Source organism: Lasioglossum baleicum, chromosome 11, assembly GCF_051020765.1.
Source record: "Lasioglossum baleicum chromosome 11, iyLasBale1, whole genome shotgun sequence".
Taxonomy (NCBI): domain Eukaryota; kingdom Metazoa; phylum Arthropoda; class Insecta; order Hymenoptera; family Halictidae; genus Lasioglossum; species Lasioglossum baleicum.
In genome coordinates this window covers 2,310,066-2,335,463 of record NC_134939.1, presented here as the reverse complement: position 1 = coordinate 2,335,463, position 25,398 = coordinate 2,310,066, and the positions used below count along the sequence as shown (strand labels likewise).

At 39.8% G+C, this 25,398-nt stretch overlaps 1 protein-coding gene across 10 annotated transcripts in view; it reads right to left on the bottom strand.

Moving 5' to 3' along the window:
- Positions 1–25,398, bottom strand: part of LOC143213576 (low-density lipoprotein receptor) — a 132,010-nt gene that overhangs the window by 41,827 nt on the left and 64,785 nt on the right. For 7 of the 10 annotated variants that reach the window (XM_076433563.1, XM_076433561.1, XM_076433565.1 and 4 more), the window contains one exon: positions 14,231–14,353. The exons of the other annotated variants lie outside the window; for them this stretch is intronic. In XM_076433563.1, the coding sequence (XP_076289678.1) occupies positions 14,231–14,353 (123 nt within the window). The remainder of the gene's footprint in view (positions 1–14,230; positions 14,354–25,398) is intronic. 10 annotated transcript variants of the gene reach the window in all.

The following is a 25,398-nucleotide window of genomic DNA, read 5'->3' as shown; positions in this document are numbered from 1 at the left end:
CGATCAGGCCAGAATGAAACATTATTATGAAACTATCTACTCGATTAACGGTAACACGCGTCCACCGGTGATCGTCGAATAGGAATCCGGAAAATTGGTTTGCACACTCGCGCGTTTCGGTCACGTTGCTGAACATATCGATAACGAGAGACAACGTCAATAACGGGGCTATTTAATTATACTGATAAAAGCGGCTTAAGCGCGGGTCAGGCGTGTTGCGGCGATTAGAATTTCCTGTGTCGAGTATCCCTGATTACAGAGAGACGGTCGTCGAGAGTTGAGAGTGCTGTGTTCCGTGTCGAAATCGTCGCGTAATTATTTTTCGAATTCGCGAATGCACGACAACGGCCCGACACGTTCGGAACCGGAACGTTTCGTTCCTTTTCGTTTCAGAAAACACAAGGAATGGCGTTTAATTTCAGTTCGTGAATTGTTGTCTACCCGGCCAGCTTAACTTGCATTCGCGCACGATACGATACGATCCGCGAGTCGATCAACTTCATTTCGACCCCCGGTTACATTTTCATGCTTTTAATCTTGCCGCCAGCCAATAAATCTAATGGAAAACCCTTGTTCCTTCAAATTAATTCTGGTCTTATTGTTGGCCCTCTAACGGTTAGAGAGATTTCCCCGAAATCGCTCGAATCCGATTTTCCACCAATCTGTCAGGTCATATCCAATTTTGATTTCTTTTTGGTTAAATGCATTCGCAAAATCATAGTCTCTCGATTAAGCAGAAATAAAAGAATTTGAGAAATCGTTGTCGGTTAAAACAGGATTCATTCGATTTGCGAACGTCTATTTAGCCCGAGATACTCCAAAATTGTCTCGCAGGATGAATCTCCTGTCTCTGCGATGATTGACACTTCATGTCTGTCTGCTGGATCGCCCTGATTATTATTCGATTCGACGATCACTGTCGTGCTCGAGAATATTTAACACCGCAGTTTTTGATGATTAAAGGACAGACAGATATATCCAAATTAAGCAGTGTAATTTTAGGATTATTCGCGACCGTCCGCTGTCACATTATTTCAAAAGACATATCGACTGCACAACCAGGTGTTAGCCTGAAAATTTCCAGCTAAACACAGGAGACGCGTCCGCTAGTACATTCTGTCAAAAAAGTACCGGGAATTGGTCAATGAAACACAAAATATGTATTATTCATCGAAATTTATTGTATCGCCTTCAAAGTAGGACCCTTTCGAAATAATACACTTATGCAAACGGATAACCCAATCATCAAAACATTTTTTTAACGCATTTTTTGGAATCAACTTCAGTACTCGCCGCGAATTCTCTTTTATGTCATCTATCGACTGTAAACAGGTGCCTCGAAGTGGTAATTTGAGTTTTGGAAAAAGAAAAAAGTCGGCCGGTGCCATATCAGGGGAATACGGTGGCTGCTCGATAAGATTTGTTGAGTTTTTGGCCAGAAATTCGTTCACAATGATAACCTTGTGAGATGGTGCGTTATAGTGGTGAAAAATCCATGAGTTTTCTTTCCACAAATCTGGTCTTTTTCGATGAATTTGCTATCTCAAACGCCGCATAACGCTCAGATAATATTCTTTATTTACTGTCTCACCTTGTGGCAAGAATTCCGAGTGCACAACACCGCGGTATTCGAAAAAAACTGTCAACATCACCTTCACTTTTGATCGAATTTGACATGCTTATTTCGGTTTCGGCTCAATTGGAAGGCGCTATTCCGAAGCTTGTTGACTGGTTTGCATGTGAAACACGTAAACCCATGTCTCATCACCAGTTACAATGCGTTTTATGAATGTGGGGTCGGAATTGACTCGTTCTAACATGTCTTCAGCGACCTTAACGCGATTGAGTTTTTGCAGAAAATTCGCAAAAATTGCAAAACACACTTGAGATGAACTGACAAAATGGCGCACTGTAAACAAACTAAATGACAAGTGACGCTCAAACTCCGCGTGAGTATAGAGGACAGTTGTGCCAACTTAGCGACAAAAAGAATTTCAACAATTCCTTTAAGCGGGCTTTTTAAATGATCGATTCCCGGTACTTTCTTGACAGAATGCAAACGAAGAGCTAAACCTAATTTCCGCGTGTAGAATGTTTCAACTGAATCAAACATTCGCCGATATTACAGAAATTACAAAACAAAAAATAATTCAAACTTGATACGGTCCGTCAGACAGTGGGCCGGATTCGGGTAAAGTGTGACATTTACCCCTAAAACGAACTTTCTCGTATCGATATCTAATATATGAACATTGCATCCTAAATGTCCATAGACCTCGGAAATGAAGAACATAGTACGATTTAATAAATATTATAGTTGTAATAAGCATTGAAAGTTGGACGTTTTAAGAGGCGTATTTTTCATGAGAAAAATTGCTTCTCTTTGATGCGATGCCCTGACGTTGCTATTTAATATTTTCTCTCGCTTTTTTTTTTTAAATTGAAGAGCAGATTTTTGCGATAAGAAATCGTATCTTACATTATTAATTAGTCGGCATAATATATTACAAGTCAATGCTGAAGTAAAAGTAGAAAATTATAAAAATTCCTTATATTCGGTAAGGGAGATCTTTAAAGTCCCAGGATGTCCCAGGGTCTAACAAATTGGAATATTTTTAGTAGACCTTCCTCTAAATAACCGTGAAAGAATTAATTCCCTAGTCGAACCTATTCTTGAATTATTACTGTTTAAAGCTATCAATGTTCGAATAGCGAGCAGAGTCGGAGCGGAGCGAAGCATAGTTTGTAGACGGCGACGTGAGGTAGCGACGTAAGAGGAGCGCGCGAAGAGACGAATCGCGCTTAACGACCGTTGTTTATTTCATGTTCGCGGATAGTAACGAATTATTATAAATAGAGGGTTTACGGAGGGACTCGGCCTTTATTCCCTAACTTATGGTTACAAAAAAGTGTTTATATATATATTATTATTATATTTATATATATATATATATATTATATTATATGTTATAATATTGTAACACTAATGGCAATAATAATAATAATAATAATAACATTGATGTATTTTTTCTTAACTAATCATTAATGTTTCATTACTACATTGTCCAGTCCAAGTTTCGCATCCATACCTTTTACGAATCAAAAGTTACGAGGCAATGTCACACTTTACCCCAATCCGGCCCACTGTGCGTCGTGTCCCGTTCCAACTTAGATACAGAAAGTTTAATGTCCTCGGAGCCCGAGCGCAGCGTTTAACTTCTCCAAACGCATCATAAACCGCCCCACCAATTAAGAGTTACACAAGATTAATAGCAGCAATGAAAGATGAACTGACGGGGATTCTAATTAAATCAAAAATTGCTTCCTCTATCAAGAATTCCGTCGAGGTCCAAACGAAAGAAAAATCTCGCAACTTCAGCCCCAGCTTTAATGCATAAATGCATAAAGTCTACGCCGTCTACTTCTGAGAGAGAGACAGAGGGAGTCTCTCGGCTCCGGGCGACAAGTTATTAATTGAAGAAAGATTTAATATTTATGTCCGTCTGTAAACGAGGTAAATTCCGCGAGGCTGATAATTAGTGATTCATAGAATGCTCATCGTCCGCGACGGGAGTTATTTCCGGCCGGATAGTAATGGAGTCTAGCATCCAACTTGAGAGTGGCCTTTTTAATTCGTCCGATTCGTTTCATTCATTTGATTCATTTGATTAATTTCGCTCTCACGGAGACGCCGCCCGCCGGGGATCGCCGGTGAAATTTTTTAATAGGGTCATCGAATCCACCAGAGGATCTGAATTCGGTCGGATCTGAACACGTTGCTCAAGGCAATGGTATATATATAATATACTATATAGGTATACCTAGCATCGATAGCTTTCGTGCATGCATCAATCCGTCTCACCTGCGCGGAAACCGGTCCGAAAAGTTGCACTTTCACAAGCCAGCATCTGCACCGGAGAGAATCGCTCGGAGCAAAAGCGATCGAGGATATATGGCTCTGCTCGATCCTCTCGTTTCCCCGAAAATCGTTTACAGACTTCCCCGCCTGCCTCCCGGAACGCGAAAAAAGAAATTTTCCGTCGGTTTTGTCGGAAAACTTGGGAAACGGAGAATTTCCGCGGGATCGCGAACTCGTTCGACGTTCGACAATGATACGGTTGCGATACCAAATCAAATATATGGCTTCGTTTGTTCATTTTTTAAAGAAATACAGACTTCGTTGAAGATTAAGTCAACGGACCTGGGTTTAAACAAAATTATTTTCTGGTTATTCAAAGGAGATTTGATAAAAAAATTGCTGCAAACAAAGAACGATAAATATTGGGCACTGTAAATTGAATTCTGGGTAATTCTTTGAAACAATATCGAACGTGTACGTGAATAAATAATGTAAATATATAATATATACATTTTCTGTCAAGAAAGTACTGGGGATCGATCATTTAAAAAGCCTGCTTAAGGGGGCCGTCTCCTAGCAGATGACGGTCGCGCGTGAACACTCACACACCGCTAGAGTACACTCACACACCGCTAGACCACGTATACGTACGCGAGAATTGCTAGGATCAGGGAAATGCGTTCTGATCTCTCGATAATGCAAAGACGGGGGTTTTTATTAGTCAAAATCGCTAGATAAAAGATCAATCTAGTGCGCTGTTTGCTTCAAAAGTCGTTCTTTTACGTTTCCGAGCAATGATTTTGCAATATTCGGCTGCATGTTGCCCGTCGGAGAGGCTAGTACGCCGGCGTGACTGCAGCGCCATCTAACGGGCAACATGCGACGGGCAACATGCAGCCGAATATTGCAAAATCATTGCTCGGAAACGTAAAAGAACGACTTTTGAAGCAAACAGCGCACTAGATTGATCTTTTATCTAGCGATTTTGACTAATAAAAACCCCCGTCTTTGCATTATCGAGAAATCAGAACGCATTTCCCTGATCCTAGCAATTCTCGCGTACGTATACGTGGTCTAGCGGTGTGTGAGTGTACTCTAGCGGTGTGTGAGTGTTCACGCGCGACCGTCATCTGCTAGGAGACGGCCCCCTTAAAGGGATTATTGAAATTCTTTTTGTCGCTAAGTTGATACAACTGTCCCCTATACTCACACGGAGTTTGAGCGTCACTTGTCATTTAGTTTGTTTACAGTGCGCCATTTTGTTAGTTCATCTCAAGTGTGTTTTGCAATTTTTGCGAATTTTTTGCAAACACTCAATTGCGTTAAGGTCGCTGAAGACACGTTAGAACGAGTCAATTCCGACCCCACATTCATAAAACGCATTGTAACTGGTGATGAGACATGGGTTTACGTGTTTCACATGCAAACCAGTCAACAAGCTTCGGAATGGCGCCTTCCAATTGAGCCGAAACCGAAATAAGCATGTCAAATTCGATCAAAAGTGAAGGTGATGTTGACAGTTTTTTTCGAATACCGCGGTATTGTGCACTCGGAATTCTTTCCACAAGGTGAGACAGTAAATAAAGAATATTATCTGAGCGTTATGCGGCGTTTGAGAGAGCAAATTCGTCGAAAAAGACCAGATTTGTGGAAAGAAAACTCATGGATTTTGCACCATTATAACGCACCATCTCACAAGGTTATCATTGTGAACGAATTTCTGGCCAAAAACTCAACAAATCTTATCGAGCAGCCACCGTATTCCCCTGATATGGCTCCGGCCGACTTTTTTCTTTTTCGAAAACTCAAATTACCACGTCGAGGCACCCGTTTTCAGTCGATAGATGACATAAAAGAGAATTCGCGGCGAGTACTGAAGTTGATTCCAAAAAATACGTTTAAAAATGTTTTGATGATTGGGTTATTCGTTGGCATAAGTGTATTATGTATTTCGAAAGGGGCCTACTTTGAAGGCGATACAATAAATTTGGATGAATAATACATATTTTGTGTTTCATTGACCAATTCCCGGTACTTTTTTGACAGAATGTATGAATGATGCGTGTAAAAGATAATGGGAAACCTAACGATAAAATTATTCTATTGCGAGTCATTCTGTGGAAAAATAATATTTGGAGAACCGAGTACTCTTCGCTTCGAGTGTCTGACCATTAACGGTTACCTCTACTTGCGCCATTTTGTGCAAATATCGACCGTGATACATTATTATCAGGGGATCAAAGAATTATATATGAATTATTAATAGGGTGTATTTTGGAAACGCGAACTGTGTGGAGTGTTTTTAAAAAATGCCCGGATACATATTACACGTTCCGGTGAGAAGAGACAAAGAAACGTTATCGAAAGTAAAAGTTGTTACAAGTTGGTTCGAGTAGAACCAAAAATATTAAAAGAAGTCTTGAATCTCTGTAACAAATTCTGATTACTGTTCAATGTATGACACCGCATCGTAAGTACGAACATAATTTGTTTAAAAATCGCAGATGATTGTTTAGTACGATTTCGAATTGTTATTCGTCTTCCCAGTGAATTCCACAGGAGCGGAGAGATGAAAATTAATAAGATCGATGGGTAGCAGATAATAAGACGTGCCAGCGATCCTTTCGCCTAAGTAGAAGCAGTCAGCGATGGTCAGACGTTCTAGCCAGTCTCATTTAGGAGCGCACGTGCTCGACGAATTTTGAAATTCAATTTTCTCCGGTCCGAAGATCCAACTGGAAGAGTCTCGTTTTACATTTTCGATTTATTTTTCTCGTAGAATCGACTCTTTCAGAGAAACTTCTGATTCTGTGCTCGGAACGATTAATAATCAATGAATGCTAATCAACGAATCAACCCCCAACTGGTGAGCACATCTTCCGGATTCTAACATTTTTATATTTACTTGAAAATGAAGCATCGAAATTGGTACACTGGAATAATAATGAAACTACACATAAAAATAATTCGTATAAAAATTTCAGCAAGACCCAGAAACGCCTTTATATATTTTTCTTAAAAGAGAGCATCCTACCACATCAACAACGAAACAAACTAATTAATGTCTGTTTTACTATAAAAACAACGAAACCATTACTCATTTAAAAAATTCCAACTGGGAGACTCATCGGTCACAGGTTAACAAGTAATAGAGAATTTTTCCATCGGCTGAAAACATGGAAAAATTCGCCAAAATCTCTACGGAAATGAACAAATTAAAGCAGACCGAGAATCTCATGATTTCCAGCCCATAGATCGCGAGACGCTTCCGGGGTGGACTGGAGCGCGACCGAAATTCGCAGAAAACGCGGTCGGTGCGTCGGCCGATTAATTAATTAAATAACGAGGCTCTGTCAGTTGATATTACAGTTCGCCGGGATGTTTTACTTGGTGTTTGCGATGCGCGTGCTCGCGCACGCTTTAGTAAAACGGGGTCGAATAATGGTAGCAGTCTCGTCGTCCGGCGCGGCAGGGTAAATAATTTGCAGCGTTCATGAAAGAACGATCCATTTCCCAACTTTCCGTCAGCGAGCGGGTAGGTATCGTCGAAAACGAGTTGTCGGCCGTGTAATCCGCGGTAAATAATCGTTAGCCGAGAGAGCGACGATCGGGTGCCGGGACAATTAGCACAACGCGAAAGTAATCAGCGTGTGCCGCAGCCTGTTCTGATCTGTCCCGCGTATTTCTACATACGAACGAGCCCCCATTATGATTGAATATTAATTACGAGAGACGAGAGAACGGGAGAGAGGCGATCGTGGTTGTGTGCGCGCGTGCTGTGGAAAATACGCGCGCATGAATATTAATCCGTGGACCCAGGCTCTGTCGAATTCGGGACAAGCCCGGGATGATATTATTAATAACAACTGGGTATCGCGCGCATTTACAATTTACCAACGGTAATATAACAATATAGATAGGAGCGATAAGAATAATATCGCGGCCACTAATCACCGGCGATCGCGCATCGTTTATCCCGTGTTTCGGAAACCGAGCCCTCTCGATTCGCTTTTCGGCCATCGGATTATACGAATTGGCAGATTTCGATCAATCCTGACCTCGAGCAACCGGGCTTCATAAAACTTATCGATTTCGCAGCGAAGTGCGTTTCGCATTTCGAGTGGATCGAGCTTAATCTGCTGGAGGCTGCTTAGCGGATCATTTATTGAGGCAGTTTTCGTAATCGTGGTATAACTCCGAGTAGAGTGGAAAAATAACAAATAAATTATTACAATTATACAATATTGAGTACAAATCATTAAGCTTCTTTTAATATTGAATCTCTGATGTAATTGTACAATATTATTATGTGAATTGCGAAGGTGCATTTCTGGAATAAAATAATAACACTGTCCAACAGCCAAAAAGGATTTCGATTCTCAGTTTCTGAGAAATTTGAGTTTGAAAAGATGACATATTTTTCAACTTTGAACAAATATTGTGATGTTATTATAAAAGATATTGAATCGATCTTTCCAGCAAAAGATTCTGTAGACTTTCCCGAATACAGTGATATCCAATATTAATACGTTATGATTGTTCAAACATGTTTAACTAACTAATCAAAAAGTTTTAACTCTAACTTTATTTAAGTTTTGGCTAACAATCAATCAGACTATTAGTCATTTTTAACTACACTGTCCAACAAATTTCAACTTTTTTGTTCTCTAATTACTGTTGGGTCCTTCTTATAGAGTTTTTTGCGCTGATCCCGAATCTGTCGTTAATTGTTCTCCTAGACGCACAGTTTTTGAGGAACATGGCTTTGAAAAAAAAAAACATATTTTTCAACTTTAAACAAATATTGTGATGTTATTATAAAAGATATTGAATTGATCTTTATAGCAAAACATTCCTTAGACTTTCCCGAATACAGTAATAACCAATATTAATACATTATGATTGTTCAAACATGTTTAAACAATCGCTAAAGGCGGAGAGACACCAGTTTTGCACCAATTTTTAAGAATATTTTTCAATTTATCTCAAGAAATAAGGGTCCAGCGGGAAATCGAACTATACCACGCGATAGAGCAGATTTTTATCTTCAGAAACCACCATTTCAAGTTTGCATGGTCGACGTTTTTTTCGAACCAGAAAGAAAAATATCTTCGCCAGGCATGAGTTGCGGCGCGGCGCGCCGCACAGTGGGTTGAAACGCGAAAAACGCGGACAAAAGTCATTTTTCTGACTAAACGAAAAATATAAAATTGTATAATATTATTAACTTGTTAGTGGATAAATGAGGCATCATTTTCTGCATTTCTGAACTTCTGAAGTTCAATAAAAATTCATAAGCTTAGCTTTTCCTGAATTTTATATTAGAATATCGTTATAACTTAATACACGTATGAGTAAGGATATTTGCATATACCTAACTGAAAGCGTGTTTCAGGACGAAAATAATAAGCATGGATTTGATTTGCTTTTGTTGTATATAGCACCTATAAACATTAATGAAACAAAGAGTAATTTTCAAGCTTTTTTTCTACTCAAATAGGGTGCGTTCCGTTTCACGCTTCAAGCGCATACACTGTATAGTGTATGCATAGAGACTCTTATACTACGCTATACAGTGTATGCGCATTATGCGTGAAACGGAACGCACCCATAGAGTTATAAACCGAACAGTGTCAATTGGTGCATTAAAATTTATACACGTTATCGGTAGACATGTGTACAATAAAACTAAAAAGGTTTCAGCTGCAGATAGCTACAGACGTGCATACTGTCTCACAAAAACGATGACGCGCGAGAGAATGCGCGGTCGCGCCGCACAGTGAGACAAACCGATGAATTCTGTTTTAAAATCTAAGAACTTTTGATAGAAATGAGATAGAACTATGAAATTTTTTAAAATGAAAGCTGAAATTTTGCAGAATATGGGATAATTATAGAGTTTGTGGTACGAACGTTTTTTAACCTTGAGAAAATTCGTTAAACTTGCACAATTTCAAGAAAATTGTGGTTTTTCCAATACGACGCGCATTTGGAAACTTAAAATTATTTTCGGAAATAACTGGCGTCATCCGCTTCCACATCATATTAACTGCTTTAAATAGTAGTCGCGAAATTAATGATATTGCTTTCGTTACATATTGTCAGGAAACGGCCAAGTTATATATAGAAAACTATAGTTGGTACTACATGCCATCTTCTGTCCATAAAGTGCTGGTTCACGGGGCAGAAATAGTGAAAGCTATGATTATTCCAATGGGGCAACTTTCCGAAGAATCTATGGAAGCTGGAAATATATACGTGAAACAGTTCAGAAGAGAACATACTCAGAAACGTTTCCAGGTACCATATCAACCGTGATTTATTCTACAGACTGTTGACAACATCCGGTCCAGTAATTTCACACCAACAAATACCACGGAAATCAGTGTCAGAATTGCCAGAAAACGTGCTACAGTTATTGAAAGCAGAAGATGATTTACACATCGGTGAAGAAGACGACAGTGAAGAGGATGACTATGGGATATGGTTCGGCGATTAACATCAAGTAAATATTATACAGAATTTAGTATATAATAACTTAAAAATATACCGTTATTAATAATAAAACAATTAATAATATTTACGTCCCAATTCGAGGAAACCGTTTCTAAAAAACCTTATATAACTTTTATGGGTTTGGAATTAAACAAAATCTGATTGTTAATTTGAATTCAGCACCTCAAAATCTGTAAAACTGTACCATTTTTATTAATTTAAACTTAGAAATAGCTTCAGAAATGATTTTTGTCCGCGTTTTTCGCGTTTCAACCCATTGAGCGCCGTATCCCGTGGAACGCCTGTTCTAGTATTAATATTGGATATCACTGTATTCGGGAAGGTCGAAGGAAATTTTTGCTGTGAAGATAAATTCAATATTTTTTTTAATAACATCACAATATTTGTTCAAAGTTGAAAAATGTCATTTTTTCAAACTCAAATTTCTCAATAACTGTGCGTCTAGGAGAATAATTAAGGATAGATTCGGAATCAGCGCAAAAAACTCTATGAGAATTGAATAGTGAGAATCGAAATCCCAAAAAAAAGTTGAAATTTGTTGGACAATTTTTAAATAAATTCAATTTGGTTATTTTTACAAGGCTGCGCATTTAGTGAAGCCTACTTGAACGCGTCAGTAGATTCAGTCAGCCGCAGACGGACAATGTTCGAATTCCACTTTCAAAAATTTCAAACACACTTCCACAGCCTCCTAACATTAATTGATATTGTTTAATATCGTATAGTTTACACTCCAGCAATCTAACACCAATTTATTTTCATCGGCGAACACTTTTCAGTATAAACTGCTTAATAAAAAAATAAATAAAAACCTGGTCAGGGATCAAATAGATTCAAATAAAACATCAATCGGTGCTCGTTCCTGTCGTTTTATATACATATAATTCACGCTCTTGCATTCTAACGGGAATTTAATTTTCATCGGCGAATTTTTCGGCGAATTGCTCAACGGACGGTAGGTGCGTGCGCGCGCACGTTTCCGGACGGACTCGGTTTGTTTGCCGGTTCGATTTGTCCCCGTGCAAATAATTTAGCTGTTAAACGTAACAAACGAACCGTTTACGGGCTGTTTTTCTTTCTCTATCCGGCCCGCTGCGAGCGAGAGAATAACTTTCACGGCTGCTTTATAGAGAATAAAATCGAGCGTATTGTTCCGCGCGGCTCTCTCTTCGAACGGTCGCACGTTTGTATCCTTTATTTCGCCGGGATATCGAAAATTAAATCTGCACGGACGCCCGTGCACGAAAATATGGAAATTCGGGGCTCTTCTCTGTCAACTGTCCCGTTCGAGTGCCCTCGGTTCCCGAAATCATTCTGATTCTAGCTCGCGTGTAAACTACGCGCATCGGAAATACGAAATACGCAAAAATGTTTCCGCGTGCGCGACCATTAGCGAAACAAATTCGCGTACTCCGTTGCGGACTCGCTAGTCTATGCTCGTTAGCCTTCAGGATTTTTGCTGGAACTCCATTCTCAACCCTCTCAAATTTGCAGTTTAGTTTCATTAATCCTTTCATTGCTAACTAATCGTGGCAGAGCGTCCGGCGGACAGAATGAAATTTAAACAAGTCCGAGATCTTCCTGGAATTGCGACTTGATGTTCGCAATGACGTACGTTCGACTTTTCCAGAACTGGCATATCATATCAATAACAAAATAAAGTTCTGTAGCTACTTGTGTGCAGGATGTCCCAACCATTTCTTGCTACGAACGGCGTTAGTTGGAATAAAAATCTATAAAATCAATAGAACGATAAACGCTTCACTAAACAGCTACGAAGAAAACAGAGATAACAACGGTGGAGCATGGAGGAGAGAACAAATTCGCAATATTTGTCTAATCCGTTTACATAAGCTGCGTTTACCAACTAAGGTCGATGCGGGTTGTGTTTACCAACTCCAATCGCCAACGCCGAGCGTTTGTAAGAATTCATTTTAGAATGGAACGAAAAAAGAATCTCTAATGCACGAAAGGAAATCGAGAAGAGACAGGTGAAAAAGAATTTCCGTAGCTCCCTTCGAAAGCGTCGATTTGCTGTGTTGGACATTTTTGTGTTATTTAGAAAAACGCTCGATTCGTAGCATTGAAAGGACTAATCGTTGATTCTTGATGAGGCGCGCGAGGTCAGCGTGACTTGAAATAGAAAATTTCGGGCGGAATAGGTAAATATTAACATTAATCAGAGTTGGGCAGTATTTAAATACTTTTCGCCTCGGCTCTACAACGCCATCACTGTTGTACTACGATAGGGAGTAACGAATAAACCATTAACCAACCATTACAATTATTTAAATACCGATTGGAATAAAAGATGCATAACTTTTATTTGTTATTCGACTTTTATTTAAGTAATTTTGTATTCGCCGAGAATGTATTCGATGAATACAAGATTATTTAAATAAAAGTCGAATAAAAGATACTTTTGTATTCGAACCTTCGTATAACGAATACAAATTTTGTATCTTTTATTCGTTATTCGAAATTTGTATTTAAATACAATTACTGTATTACATACATTACTGTGGAGTCTCAAAGATCCCAGCTTCAGATGTTTGAAAAGAATTTTTATATGAATAAAATTAAATCTGTTTGTTTACTTTTTATCCTGTGTTATTCTTTATCCCAAATTTGTTAAAACCGAGGCTATTTATGAAATTCATTTGTCGGTGTCTAAGAGACCCCACCTTACTATTTATGTGTTATTAGCAGAGACCCTAACTGGGTTATAACCAAAAAGAAAAAAACCATTGAATAACAAGTATTTCATCCACTAAAATCGTATTGGTTACAAATAAGGATTATAAGTAACCAAATGAGAAATTCATTTCGATCACTTATAACACTTATCGATGAGACACATTTCTTTGATCGCTTATAACAGTTATCAATGAGAGAAGTTCATTTCCATCGCTCATAACAGTCATTGCTGAAGAAAATTTGTAATAGTTATTATTAAATAGTACAACTTTCAAATGGTAAACAATCAATTATTTCATAATTCATATTTCATAATCAATCAAAATTTAATGTGACAAACATGAGTTTTTCCTAATTTTTTCCTGACAAATTACATCGCAAATCATCTAGCGTTAATTTTAGAGCAGAAAAAGCTCGTTTAACACTAACCTGAGTTGCCGGAACAGCGTGGATTATGCACGCTAGTTTTGATAAATACGGCAGTCTATATTTCTGATTTTTCCCGAGTGGAACAGAGTCGTCCGTGAACAAACACAGTCAACAAACAGGTTTTGTGTTGTTCTTATGGTCTGTTGATTCATTTTGTTGTACAAAACCTTCTCAATGAATTTCAGAGGCTTGCTCCATCCAAAAAAGAGTAGACAACTCAATAATTAAATAAGCAACCGAAATGAATTTTCTCATCAATAATTATTATGAACAAGTGACAAGAAATTCGATCATCGGTAACTGTTAAGAGCGATAGAAATAAATTTCTCTCATCGATAACTGCTTTGAGCAATCGAAACAGTTTTTCTTCATCGATAACAGTTATCGAGGAGGATCCAATTTTTTGGACACTAATAAATATTACTTGTAACCAAAAAGTATAAAAATCGACATTTTTTAATCATTTTGTTCTCCGAATTATTTTCTTTATATTTTGTGTAGATAATCTTAAATTTCAATAATAATCAACCTTTTATTAATGATTTTCATCGTAGAAAATTTTAGAATAACTGTTATATATCTCTGGTCCCTGTGGTTATTAGACCTTAACCTTGCGAGGAGTAAGATACTTGATTTCACGCTGACCCCAATCGCGTCCAATCACGAGGTCACGAACCAAACAGCAAATATACATAAATAAACCAGTAATAAAAAGGAAGATGCGCTTACTGCAAGTCGCTTCATCCTCGTCGGCGCCATCGGTGCAGTCCTTGTCCCCGTCGCACTGCCACGTCTTGGGTATGCACCTGCCGTTGGTGCACTTGAACTCGGTCTCGGTGCACGTGTGTATATCTGCAAGCGGATCATCGTAGTGTTGATCAAAGAAGATTTGCGCGACCGCGGGGATGCACGCGATGCAAGCGATACAGGCGAGCTGCATCATCAGCGCGCACACGTGTCGGGCCGGATTCGGTGGCCTCATGGCGAGTGTGTGTCAGGTGTCCCTACCGCCCACCGCCTACTCGTGTTACTTTACACCGATAAACGATGCACCGGACGATGCACCAGGTTCGCAAGCCGTATAGCACAAGACAGTGCACAGATGCTGCACAAGGCGGTGCACAAGGCGGTGCACAAGGCGCTGCACAAGGGGCTGCCTGGTCGTGCACCAATTGCGCTCCGGGCGCTTCTTATGCAGCGGGCAGGCTTTGAACCGTGTTCCGCAGCTTCCAAAGGTATCGGTTCGTCGTTGCTACGGGAACTGCAACGAGCGTGCACCGCGGAACTGCAACGGCTTCGAGAGAACCAGATAGCACCGAAAACAACACCGAAGTATAGCGTGTCTATTCAGAGCATCCTTCGAGGTTCATCGGGTCTCGTATCGCGCCGAATAAAATCCTCGATCCACTCTAAACCGACCCCGCTTCTGTCCTCTCTTTCTCCCTGCTTCTCCAACCTCTTTCAGATCACAATTGCTCCCTTCTCGAGATTACCGGGAACACTCTCCCGGCCAAACAAAAGATTCCCCGATAAACGCCAGGGACACTCCTCCTCTCTTTCTCTTTCTCTCTCTCAGGCTCTCCCCGAGTCTAGACTAGGTGAAATCATTGATTCGAGATCGAAACTGGAGAGTCGCGGACCAGCTTTCCCCCAGATATGGAGACCCTTCTTTCTCCGGGGAGGACACCGCTTCGAACGGAGAGCCGAGCGATACTGAACGCGAAAACCGAATACGGTTCCGTTGCCGGAGGAGATTCGCCCCGCTGTTACACCGACCGATCTTCGATGCACTCGCGCCCGCTGCAAGATGCTGTCAGACCGATCCAGCTGACACCGGGGCCCCTTTATAAGGGTCCCACGCGTGCAAACTGAGGGGAAAGGGAACCCAGACAAGATTGCAACGAGAATCTCCCTGCCACATGCGTTTCCGATCGCTGCACGATCAAAGCTGCCGGCGCGGCGGCGGCGCACCAACCCGTTTGCCCACGAGAAAACTGTTTTTCTTTATCGCTTTATGCGCTTCTGCGCAGCGGCGATTCGAACATTGTCACGTAGCATAATGTAGACTGAAATAATTCAGAAAAATTTTGTCAGGAAAACCAGGTTTATCCCTGGCCACTATGGTAGCCATCCCGGCGGCTCTCCAAAGGTTCAACATAACCAATTGCTGCTTAACTAGGACGATTGGACCAAATGGTGAATTGAAGTGTCCGGTGTAAATACGTTTCGCGACTCGAGCATTAGAACAGCCGGAGAATGGAGAATAATTTTCGTTCCCGTTGAAAGCATGATTCAGACCATAGTGCGTCGTTTTCATCCAGGAAATACGAGCGCCGCTTGTTACGATCAAGGTCCCATGATAACTGGCAATGAAAAGGTTCCGTGCCCACGCGAGCCCCATCGCTCATAGATTTGAATAACATTCACTATTTTTGTTTTGAGAATCGCGTTTCATGATATGATTACCCAGTCTGTCTGTGTGATTTGAATACAGTGGCCGAAATAATGGGTTACCCTGGGTTGGTCGACAACTCATTTCACCGACACCGTTTTCATTGACGATTCGACCGTGTTAGTGTCGGCCAAACCGTGTCGCTGAAGACATTTGTCGACGATTTGACCGTGTAGATGAAAACATAGCGTCGACGAAAGTTACTGTCGCACAGTGCGGCGGAATGCCCGTTTTTTGGACAAAATTCCATATCTTAAAAACTATAAGTCATATAAAAAAATGTTTCAAATAAAAGTTGTAGGGTATAAGGAAGAGTATATGATGATTGTATTTGTTTGGTATTGTTGTAGCCTTGAGAAGCTCTATGAAGGTCAGTTTTAAAATTTCATACGGTAATGTGTACATTTTTGATTATATATTCTAACTAGCTTTTGCCCGCGGCTTCGCTCGCATAGGAAACCGTTTAATGCCCTCGGAAATTGATATTGTTTCTCCATAAAACCTTTTAACCCCCCATTCACCCCTATAGAGTTTTAATTTTATGTTATGCCGAAATCTTAGATTTCAAACCCCCTTTTTACCCCTTAGGGGATCAATTTTTTTAAATGCCGAAACAGGTGTTTGATTAATTATATCAAAGAGCATTAAGACAAAGTATGAAGTAAATCCGACCACGACAACAAAATATTCCTGATACAAACGTTGCAACCACTTTTCACCCCCTCGGGGGTTAAATTTTTTAAAATGCCGAATGGATGTTTGATTAATTATATCAAAGAGCATTAAGACCAAGTACGAAGTAAATCCGACCACGAACAAAATATTCCTCATACAAACGTTGCAACCCTTTTTCACCCCCTTGGGGATTGAATTTCGAAATATCCTTTCTTATCCCTTGTATAGATCATAAGGGAAACCTCTGTGCAAAATTTCAGCTTTCTAAGTCCGAGGGTTTAGCCTGGGCGTTGATAGGTGAGTCAGGACTTCGCTTTTATATATATAGATAAGTGAGGCTAAGACATTTCCAAAAGACTACAAAAACATTATTGTTGCATAAACTGTTGTCAAGATATAAGCATCCAAAGTTGGCGTACCGTCTATAGTGGTATTGATTATATGTATTACTACAAGTGAAACAAATGTCAAAAGTCAAAATCGACTGTTTAGTAACGTGTCTATTTTCGTACGATTTTATAATAAATAATGATGATAATAATAATCATTTCTCGAAAATCTGTGCGTACGTGGTTTCTGGGTGTCTTCCTAAATACATATTTTTTTAAATTAATGGGGCAAGCTCGGGCAGAAAATTTTTATAGAATTCGGTAAAGGTAAATTCGGTAAATTCGGTCCTACGAATATTTTCTAACAAAAATTACACGACACGACGACCATACGAAAAGCTTAGTTAAAGTTATAAGAATTTTCGATTTCGCGTTTTAACAAACGGATCACTTTGAATCAATAAAATACGATAAATAATAATTGTAAAACCGCTAGGGAGCCAAAATAACTAGTACACACCTTGAACTAAATGATCCATCGCAAATTATTCAATTTTTCGCTTTACAATACATACGTTGTATAATGTTTTCCCTTTATGTGCGTACTTGAGGTTATAATACAACAAAAATTGACGTGTTGGATTATGACGGATGGAACATGTCCTGTTTCAATCGATGTTCAGTTTTTTTTTCTGGCGAATGTTCATGAATAAATGGTATTTTTAAGATAGATTCATGTAAACAGATATACATTTTAAAAATATTGAAAACAGTGTTGCTGAAATGAGTTGTCGACCAACCCAGGGTAACCCGAAATAATGATAGGTTCACTAGCCGCATCGGCTAGTTTACTGCTTCTACTTTTATTTTCGTTTTCGGAAGTGTACTGTGGCATTTGTTTTTACTTCGCAAGAATGTGCTCTATACATTGTGTAAGCAAACAGTCGACTATCAACAGAATTATTATAAAGCTCTACTTGTTTCAAAAATACTTTGAAAATTATCGAGTACAAGTTACGAAATAATCTTCGGTTCACGAAGAAATATATTGACAGTGCAATTTTTTGAACGGTTTTGTATGGTAAGTACACAGATTTAGGAAGTTTAAGAATTATAAAGAATAATTTATGTTCGTTTAATATTATTAAAGCACAATGACACGGGAAAATCGTTAAATGATAACGAAAATGGCCAAATTATTGCTTTCCACAATATGAGTCTCTCTAACAGAGAAATTTCGAGAAGATTGAAGAGGTCATTAAATGTCATAAACAATTTTTTAAAATTGAAAGAAAAAGACGGCACTAAAAAATCTACAGGTCGTCCAAAAAAATTAACACACAGGGACAAAGATATATTAAAAGTTTTCAAGAAGCACAGCAAAGTATGCTTAACGCCTCTAAAATAAAAATGAAATTAGACTTGCTAGTTGGTGTTCGACGTGTACAGCAAGTTGTGAGATCGAGTGGGACACTTAAATATTGTAAAAAAGCGTAAAAACCTCCGCTATCTAAATTCCACAAGGAGGAGAGATTAAAGTTTGCAGAATATCATATGTCATGGACCGAAAAGTGGAAGACGGTGATTTTGTCTGATGAAAAAAAATTTAATTTGGACGGCCCAGATGGATATTAATATTACTGGCACGATCTGCATGATGAAAAAGTGTAAAAATGACAAGAGTACATGGAAGAGGATGTGTCAAAAATATCAGGAACTATTGGAATACGTAATGGATGAATATGGCGACAAGATTAGTGGACCTAATTTAATATTCCAACACGATAATGCAGCAATACATTGTGCAAAAACAATTAAAAACTACTTTGAGAGTGTAAAAATTGAAGTTTTACCCTGGCCATCAAGAAGTCCAGTCCGGACTTAAATCCGATTGAAAATCTTTGGGGAATATTAGCACGAAAGCTACATGACAATGGAAAACGGTATAGCACTGTTTCAGAAATGAAAAATGGTATTAGAGAGGCGTGGTCTGAAATTATATTAGAAACATTACAAAAATTAATTTAATTAATTCCACGCAGAATATTCGAAGTTATAAAACACAAAGGAGGTTCAACTAAGTACAGAATTATTTTTATTTTTTTAAATTTTTCATGTAAAAATACATAATGAACCTATGCTTATTTCGCAACTAAAAATCAAGTGTTGTAATAGGAAATTTGTAATTGACATTCATTAACATTGTGTTATTCAATCAAGCAGTGTATTTCGTTAATTTTACTAGAATGAATAAATAATAATAATTAAAATAAAAAATACTGCATTAAACGCAACATTGTGTCAACAAATTGAAGTGAACCTATAACTATTTCGGCCGCTGTATTTATTTTCTGCGTTAGTAAAAAGAGAAATGCGGCCTTTTCGGCCCAGTCAATATTGAACTGTTCACAGTTCACAGTCGAATTTCCCAGTGACTCTAAATCATGATATTGGTAAATTTGCTAAAAATTGATGTGTAATATAAGCAAACGCGTTCGATTAAAATAGCTCCGAGTTGAAAAGACTGAAAAATCCGAACCAGCTTTAATTTCGGCGAGGGGAAGCATTCTAACAATGTGAATTGAATTGTTCGTGCGGAATCGATTAACTATTCACATTCATCATTCCCGCAAAAATGGAATTGCTTTTATCCAATTTGTAACACGTTTACGCTCTACTTAAAAGGTTCGATAAGCCATTAATTTTGGCAGTGCATGCTCGTAAAGATCGTTCCGTGATCGCCGGTTGAATTAGTAATTAATAATTTGTATGACATTTCCCCGGTACGAAGAGATTTATTGGCCTCGGCGGTGGTCGCATGTGGAATCGATCGCAGATGCCGAAGCAACTGCACCGAAAATGGGAATTTACGATAACCGACACACACGCAAGACAGACAATCTCTGTTTTAAATAACATTTCCAATATTTTCGCGTTTTTTCGCGGCGGCGCGGCGCGGCTGTTGTATTAAGTCGCGCCAAAAGTTTTCCCGGATTTTTCCTCGGGCTCTGCTCGATATTCCAGATTAAACTCTGCTCGGTGCTTCTCCGATTCGTTTTACAAAGCATAAAAAGCATTAATAGCGAAAAAGAAAGAGTTAGAGACAGGAGCCTGATACCGTTCTAATCTTTTCCCTCCCGCTAATATACATGCTTCCTCGTTCCGGTTAATATATCTGCGAGATTACCCGCGGGCCGAGCGATTTTTCTATGCGTATTTATTATAGTGAATACCGGTGAATGCGGCTGTGCAACTGCGCGCAAGAATTACACGAAATCCATGATATTTTTCTGGAACCAACGAAAACGTTCAACGAGGCTTCAGGCTTTGTTTTCATCGATCAATCTGTACAAATACTTATTTGTAGATAAACCTGAACAAAAACGCGACCGATTGCTTTCTACAGGAAAATTACGTTTCATTACGTTGCACGGATTTGCATAGCGCAACCGCGCGGAAAATCCACAATCCCAAAATCGCATACACCGTTGAAAATGTTGTACAAACAAAGAGCTTAAACAAGCCAAACGATTGAGAGAGAGAGAGAGAGTGTGCGTACCGCGAAAAGAACGTACAAAAATATGGAAAGCACAAAATATTTTGTTCTCCAAAGCTCCTTCCACGAATTGAGGTGCGTTTTCACAAAAATATAGACTTTTGTGATTTTGACAGTATCTATCGATAGAATGTGTTCGTATTTACTAGGAATTTCATTATATTCCGAAGTAAATCACATTTCCAAGTATGTATATCCTCAATTTTCTAAAGATTCGCCCCGTTGTCGAGCAGCAACAATTTTCAGATCGAAAGACGGTAGAATTTCTCTTCGATGCACCCTATGCACCTTAGCCACTGTTCCCAAGATCCGAAGGAATAGGAATTTTTGAAAAACCATCTGATCTGGTCCCACCGATTTCCCTAGGATGCGCCGTGTCGCGTACACAACTTTGGCATCGAGTCTCACGACACTCGAGCCGGTAGGGAGGTTGAATTGCCTATTTAGACCGAGCCCGGATACCCTAAGCCAACTTCTCGGTTAACCCGACACGCCGTTGCAGCCGGATGCAACGATGCAAGGCAAACACACAGCGCAGCGGCGCGCACGCGACCTCGAACCGAACAGGGTTTCTCTCCTGCGAGAACGTAACCGGGCCAAACAAAAAGGAGAGCCAAGCAAAGCAGAGCCGTGGAAAAAAGGGGAGGAAGACAAAATTCCAATATTGAAATGCCGATATTAAACTCTCGGGGGCCAGGAGGACGAGAAAGAGAGAAGCGAGCGTGTGCGGGTGAGTTTCGCGCAAACTTCCTCCGTGAAACCTGGAGAAAACGGGGGCGGACGAAGTCATTCGGAGAATCGTCTTTCGTCCTGCTTCCGTCCCGTTTCGACTCATTGAATTTTAAACGCGCAATACCCCGTTCGAATTAATCCGTGATCCGATCTCTGCCGACAACCGAAAACGCGAAATCTCCATAACACCGAATAACGTGTCTATGGCATCGGGCAATTCGTCAAAATTAAATCGACTTCTCTGTTAAGCGAAAATACACTTCCTTTTTTAATAATACAATCGTCATTCAATTTATCTAACATTTTTGTTAATATGTCCACTTAAATTGTACGTGCTCATTTTCGTTATAAATAGATACAATCCGCAGTCTATCGATCTATCTATTTTTGCTATAAATGCATAGAATCCGCAGTCTGCTTATCAGTGTGGTACTAGGTTGATTGGAAGGAGGTCAGAGAGCATCTTCGCACGTTTTAATATTAACCCTTTGCAGTCGGAGCTACTTTAACTCGAAAATTAAATCGCTTCTTCGTATCTAGAAAAATTGGAATTTTGAAATTTTACGTATGGCAGCTGTGTTTGAAGTTAGTGCTTTGCAGAAATTAGCGCGCCACGTACAGTGGCTGCCTGACATCTCTGAATACGCTACCACCGCGCCGCGCCGGCCCACAGTGGAAAATTTGAACCAAACACGATTCAAAATCAAAGAACTTTCGATAGAAATGAGGTAGAGCGATGAAATTTTTTTAAAATTAAAGCTGCAACTTGCAGAATATGGGAAAAATAGGGAGATTATGGTACGAACGTTTTTTTAACGTTGAGAAAATTCGTTAAACATGTAGAATTTCAAGAAAATGTGATTTCTCCAGTACCACGCGCGGGAAAAATGTTTTTTTTAACATGCTATATATCATTTCCCGTAGATTTTTTCACGTTGATTTCAAATCTGGTCTCAAAATTTTGAGCTCAGGATTTTGCAAAATCGATTTCTTGCCCACATTAACTTCAATGTTGAATAACTCGAATAAAAAAATCGCACAACATTCAACAACCACACAATTTACACAGGAAAGATAGCCCTTCCAAAGGATATTAACGCGATTTATCAAAAAAATTTGTTGCTCCCCGTGTGATGTTCCAAAGGTGCACAAAATCTTTGTTAACCGTCAATGTTGTCTTCATCTCGCTATAATTTGTAAAAAACCAACATAGCAACAATTTGAAGCAGAGCATCTGAAACTAGAGGTTTCAGGCTTTCAAACCATTGTTTAACGATATCGATACGGCAATTTTTGACGGAGTTATGATCACGTAAAGTGGGACCATTTTTCGGGTTCGCACAAGTGATCCCTTAATTCTTTTGAGGAGTGTAGTTAACACATTACCCACCGGTGATTATTGCATAGTTTTGAAAAATCTATGGTACATGGCTAAACACTTTTTAATGGAGTCTTCAATAACAACAGCAATTTTCATTGTGAGCTAACAAGTCACCCTCATTAACGTCATCTAATAGATTCATTTAAGATTGCAATGTAAAAGAAAGTTTCCTGTGCTTTCTTTTGGTACAGCACAATTATTGAAAATCCTATTAATAGGCTTCCGGTGGGTAAAGTGTTAAGCTGGCCGGATAACGACGTCGGTTTTGCGCGAAGACGATCTCGATCGAGTTGCACAATCGAGCAGCATCGGTGCGCTGGTCCAGATCGAACCGGAATCCAGGAGCTCGAGCAAAAGTAACGGCGTAATTGACCACGCGGGAAATCGCGTTGCATCGTGTTGGCATCGGGGTCCACGTGACCCTCGCAGTTCACCCGATAGCGGAAACAGGCTGACGGCTGAAGATTCTCGAACGAAAATTTTCGTTAATCGAGTCTCACACCGCGCCAGGAGAATCGGGGGTGGCAATCGCGAAGCAAACGCCTCTGGGAATCCCAAACCAATCGAGAACGATCACGCTCTTTTTTAATCGTCCACGGAGAGAAATACTGTTAGCTGTTTCTTTGTTCCTAACTACATATACCGCATTATTCATACAATTTTTTCCATTCTTCCGTTCGCCGTCCGAGTAAAAATTGCGCTTAGATCGTTTGAATCCCAGGGTAAAAATTCAATCGTTTTCACTGCAATTTTTAATTCCACGCAGTGCGGAATCATAATGCGTGAACAAACACGAGTGAACTATAATATTATCGCAGATACGGTTCTTTTAGCAACTGTTTCCGAAGAGAGGACGATGCACGCGGACCATAAATTGCATCTATTTCCTACAAGTGCTTTCGTATCTGGCTTTACACGCAGAACCGTTGTCTAGGAATTAACTCGTAGCTGGCGCCATTGGCGAGATTACTTACGGGAAGATAACTCCAAGTAGGCAGTGAATGTGCTAATGTGTTGACTCTTCTCTTTGATCGCACAGTTTTCCAACAATAATCAAGTGGAGCAATTGTTGCGCGGCGACTACGCGTTTATCTCCAATGCTTTTTCGTTTTGCAATATTCCGTAGATTTTTAAGCTAACAGTTTTTAGTACGTTATAAATTTCCATTCGCAAATGCTGTACTTTTCTGGAGGATTCGATTTTCGCACGAACACCTGTAACCAATCGTTCGATTTTTCGCGTTTCCGTCGTGCAAACACCGTAATCAGGCTTGAATGGGGCGCCGAATGAATTTTCCGTCCGATTCGTAATCAGATGAAACGCTCGACGGAGAGTATAAGCTGCCGCCTAATTTCCATTACTGAAAAAGCGGCTCGAAAAACTGTCGATTCAATAAACTGCTCTCGAAAGAGTAATAAAGTAGCGGAAGGTGGAAAGGCGAGCTGGAGCCGAGTAGTTTTTCAAGCCGAGCCGAGTCCGGCGACTACGAAAGCTGGGTCATCGATTAATTAATTTAATTACTTTCGGAAAAAAGCTGTATCTCCGGCTAGTATTTAAATCTCCCCTAATCAAGACTCGCGCTGAAGAGCCAACGGACGGGGCGTAACATTCATTTTCGAAACGACGGACATTTAAAACGGAAGGCCCCCGGCTTTCCTGGCGAAGACAGAACGGTGGAAACAATGGGTTGTTGGGTTTTTCCTAATTAAAAACGAGCCGGAACACTTTACTAGACCACCGCGAACGAAGAGAAATGAACGCGTTTCACCGTTCATGTTCATTCCGCCGCGACGCGACGGGTCAAAAGCGAATCTATCAAATCCGACTGGACGGGGAAACCCTGTCAAATTCGTTCCACGGCCGCGACGCAATGTTCCCCGGGAAATCAAGATGAACAGCAACGAATCTACTATCCAGGTGCAGCTTCATTCTTCCTCTTCGACGTATCCTGGACACGAATCATCATCTTCTTCCACCGGAATCACGTCGCGGCGAGTGAACGTGCGCCGAATAACTTTCCTCGCCGCGCCGCGCCGTTCGCTCTCCCAATTAAATCAACTCCGCTACGGGCGGGGAAAAAACCAGGAAGAAAAATCGAAAAATCGAAACACCCGGCCGGATAGTGTCGCAGTGCCGGTTCACCGACCGGGCGTCTTATCGAATCACCGAAATCGACAAAAACATTCTTCCTCTTTTCCAGATTTTATCTATTAACCTCCCGATTTATAGGGAAGATATTGCAATGATCCCGAAAATCGAATTTTTTAGCAGATCTTCACATTTCAAGGTCATTGGGGTCATTTTGGACTATTTTCAGCAAAATGTTTGTATGTGTGTGCGTATCGAATTTGAATTCGAAAGTAAGTATATCAAATGTTTCGTTAACGTTTCCTGAAAAAGTAACAACGCGATCAGAATGATGAATGATGCAATCGATGTGCCCCGTTGTAACTTAGACCTGATTAGATTTTCCAATTGGTCCCAGATCCAAGTCCATCGGTTTCCAGATGGTCCAATTTGGTTCACTAGTTTTTTAGTTTTTTCGAAAGAAGTTGATTCAACAATGCAATTTATACGAGAGTACGGAAATTTTCCACCGAAGAAACAGACGTAATTATATAGATATATTTTTAATAAAAAATTATATACATTCTGTCAAAAAAGTACCGGGAATTAGTCAATGAAACACAAAATATGTATTATTCATCCAAATTGATTGTACATATCGCCTTCAAAGTAGGCCCCTTTCGAAATAATACACTTATGCCAACG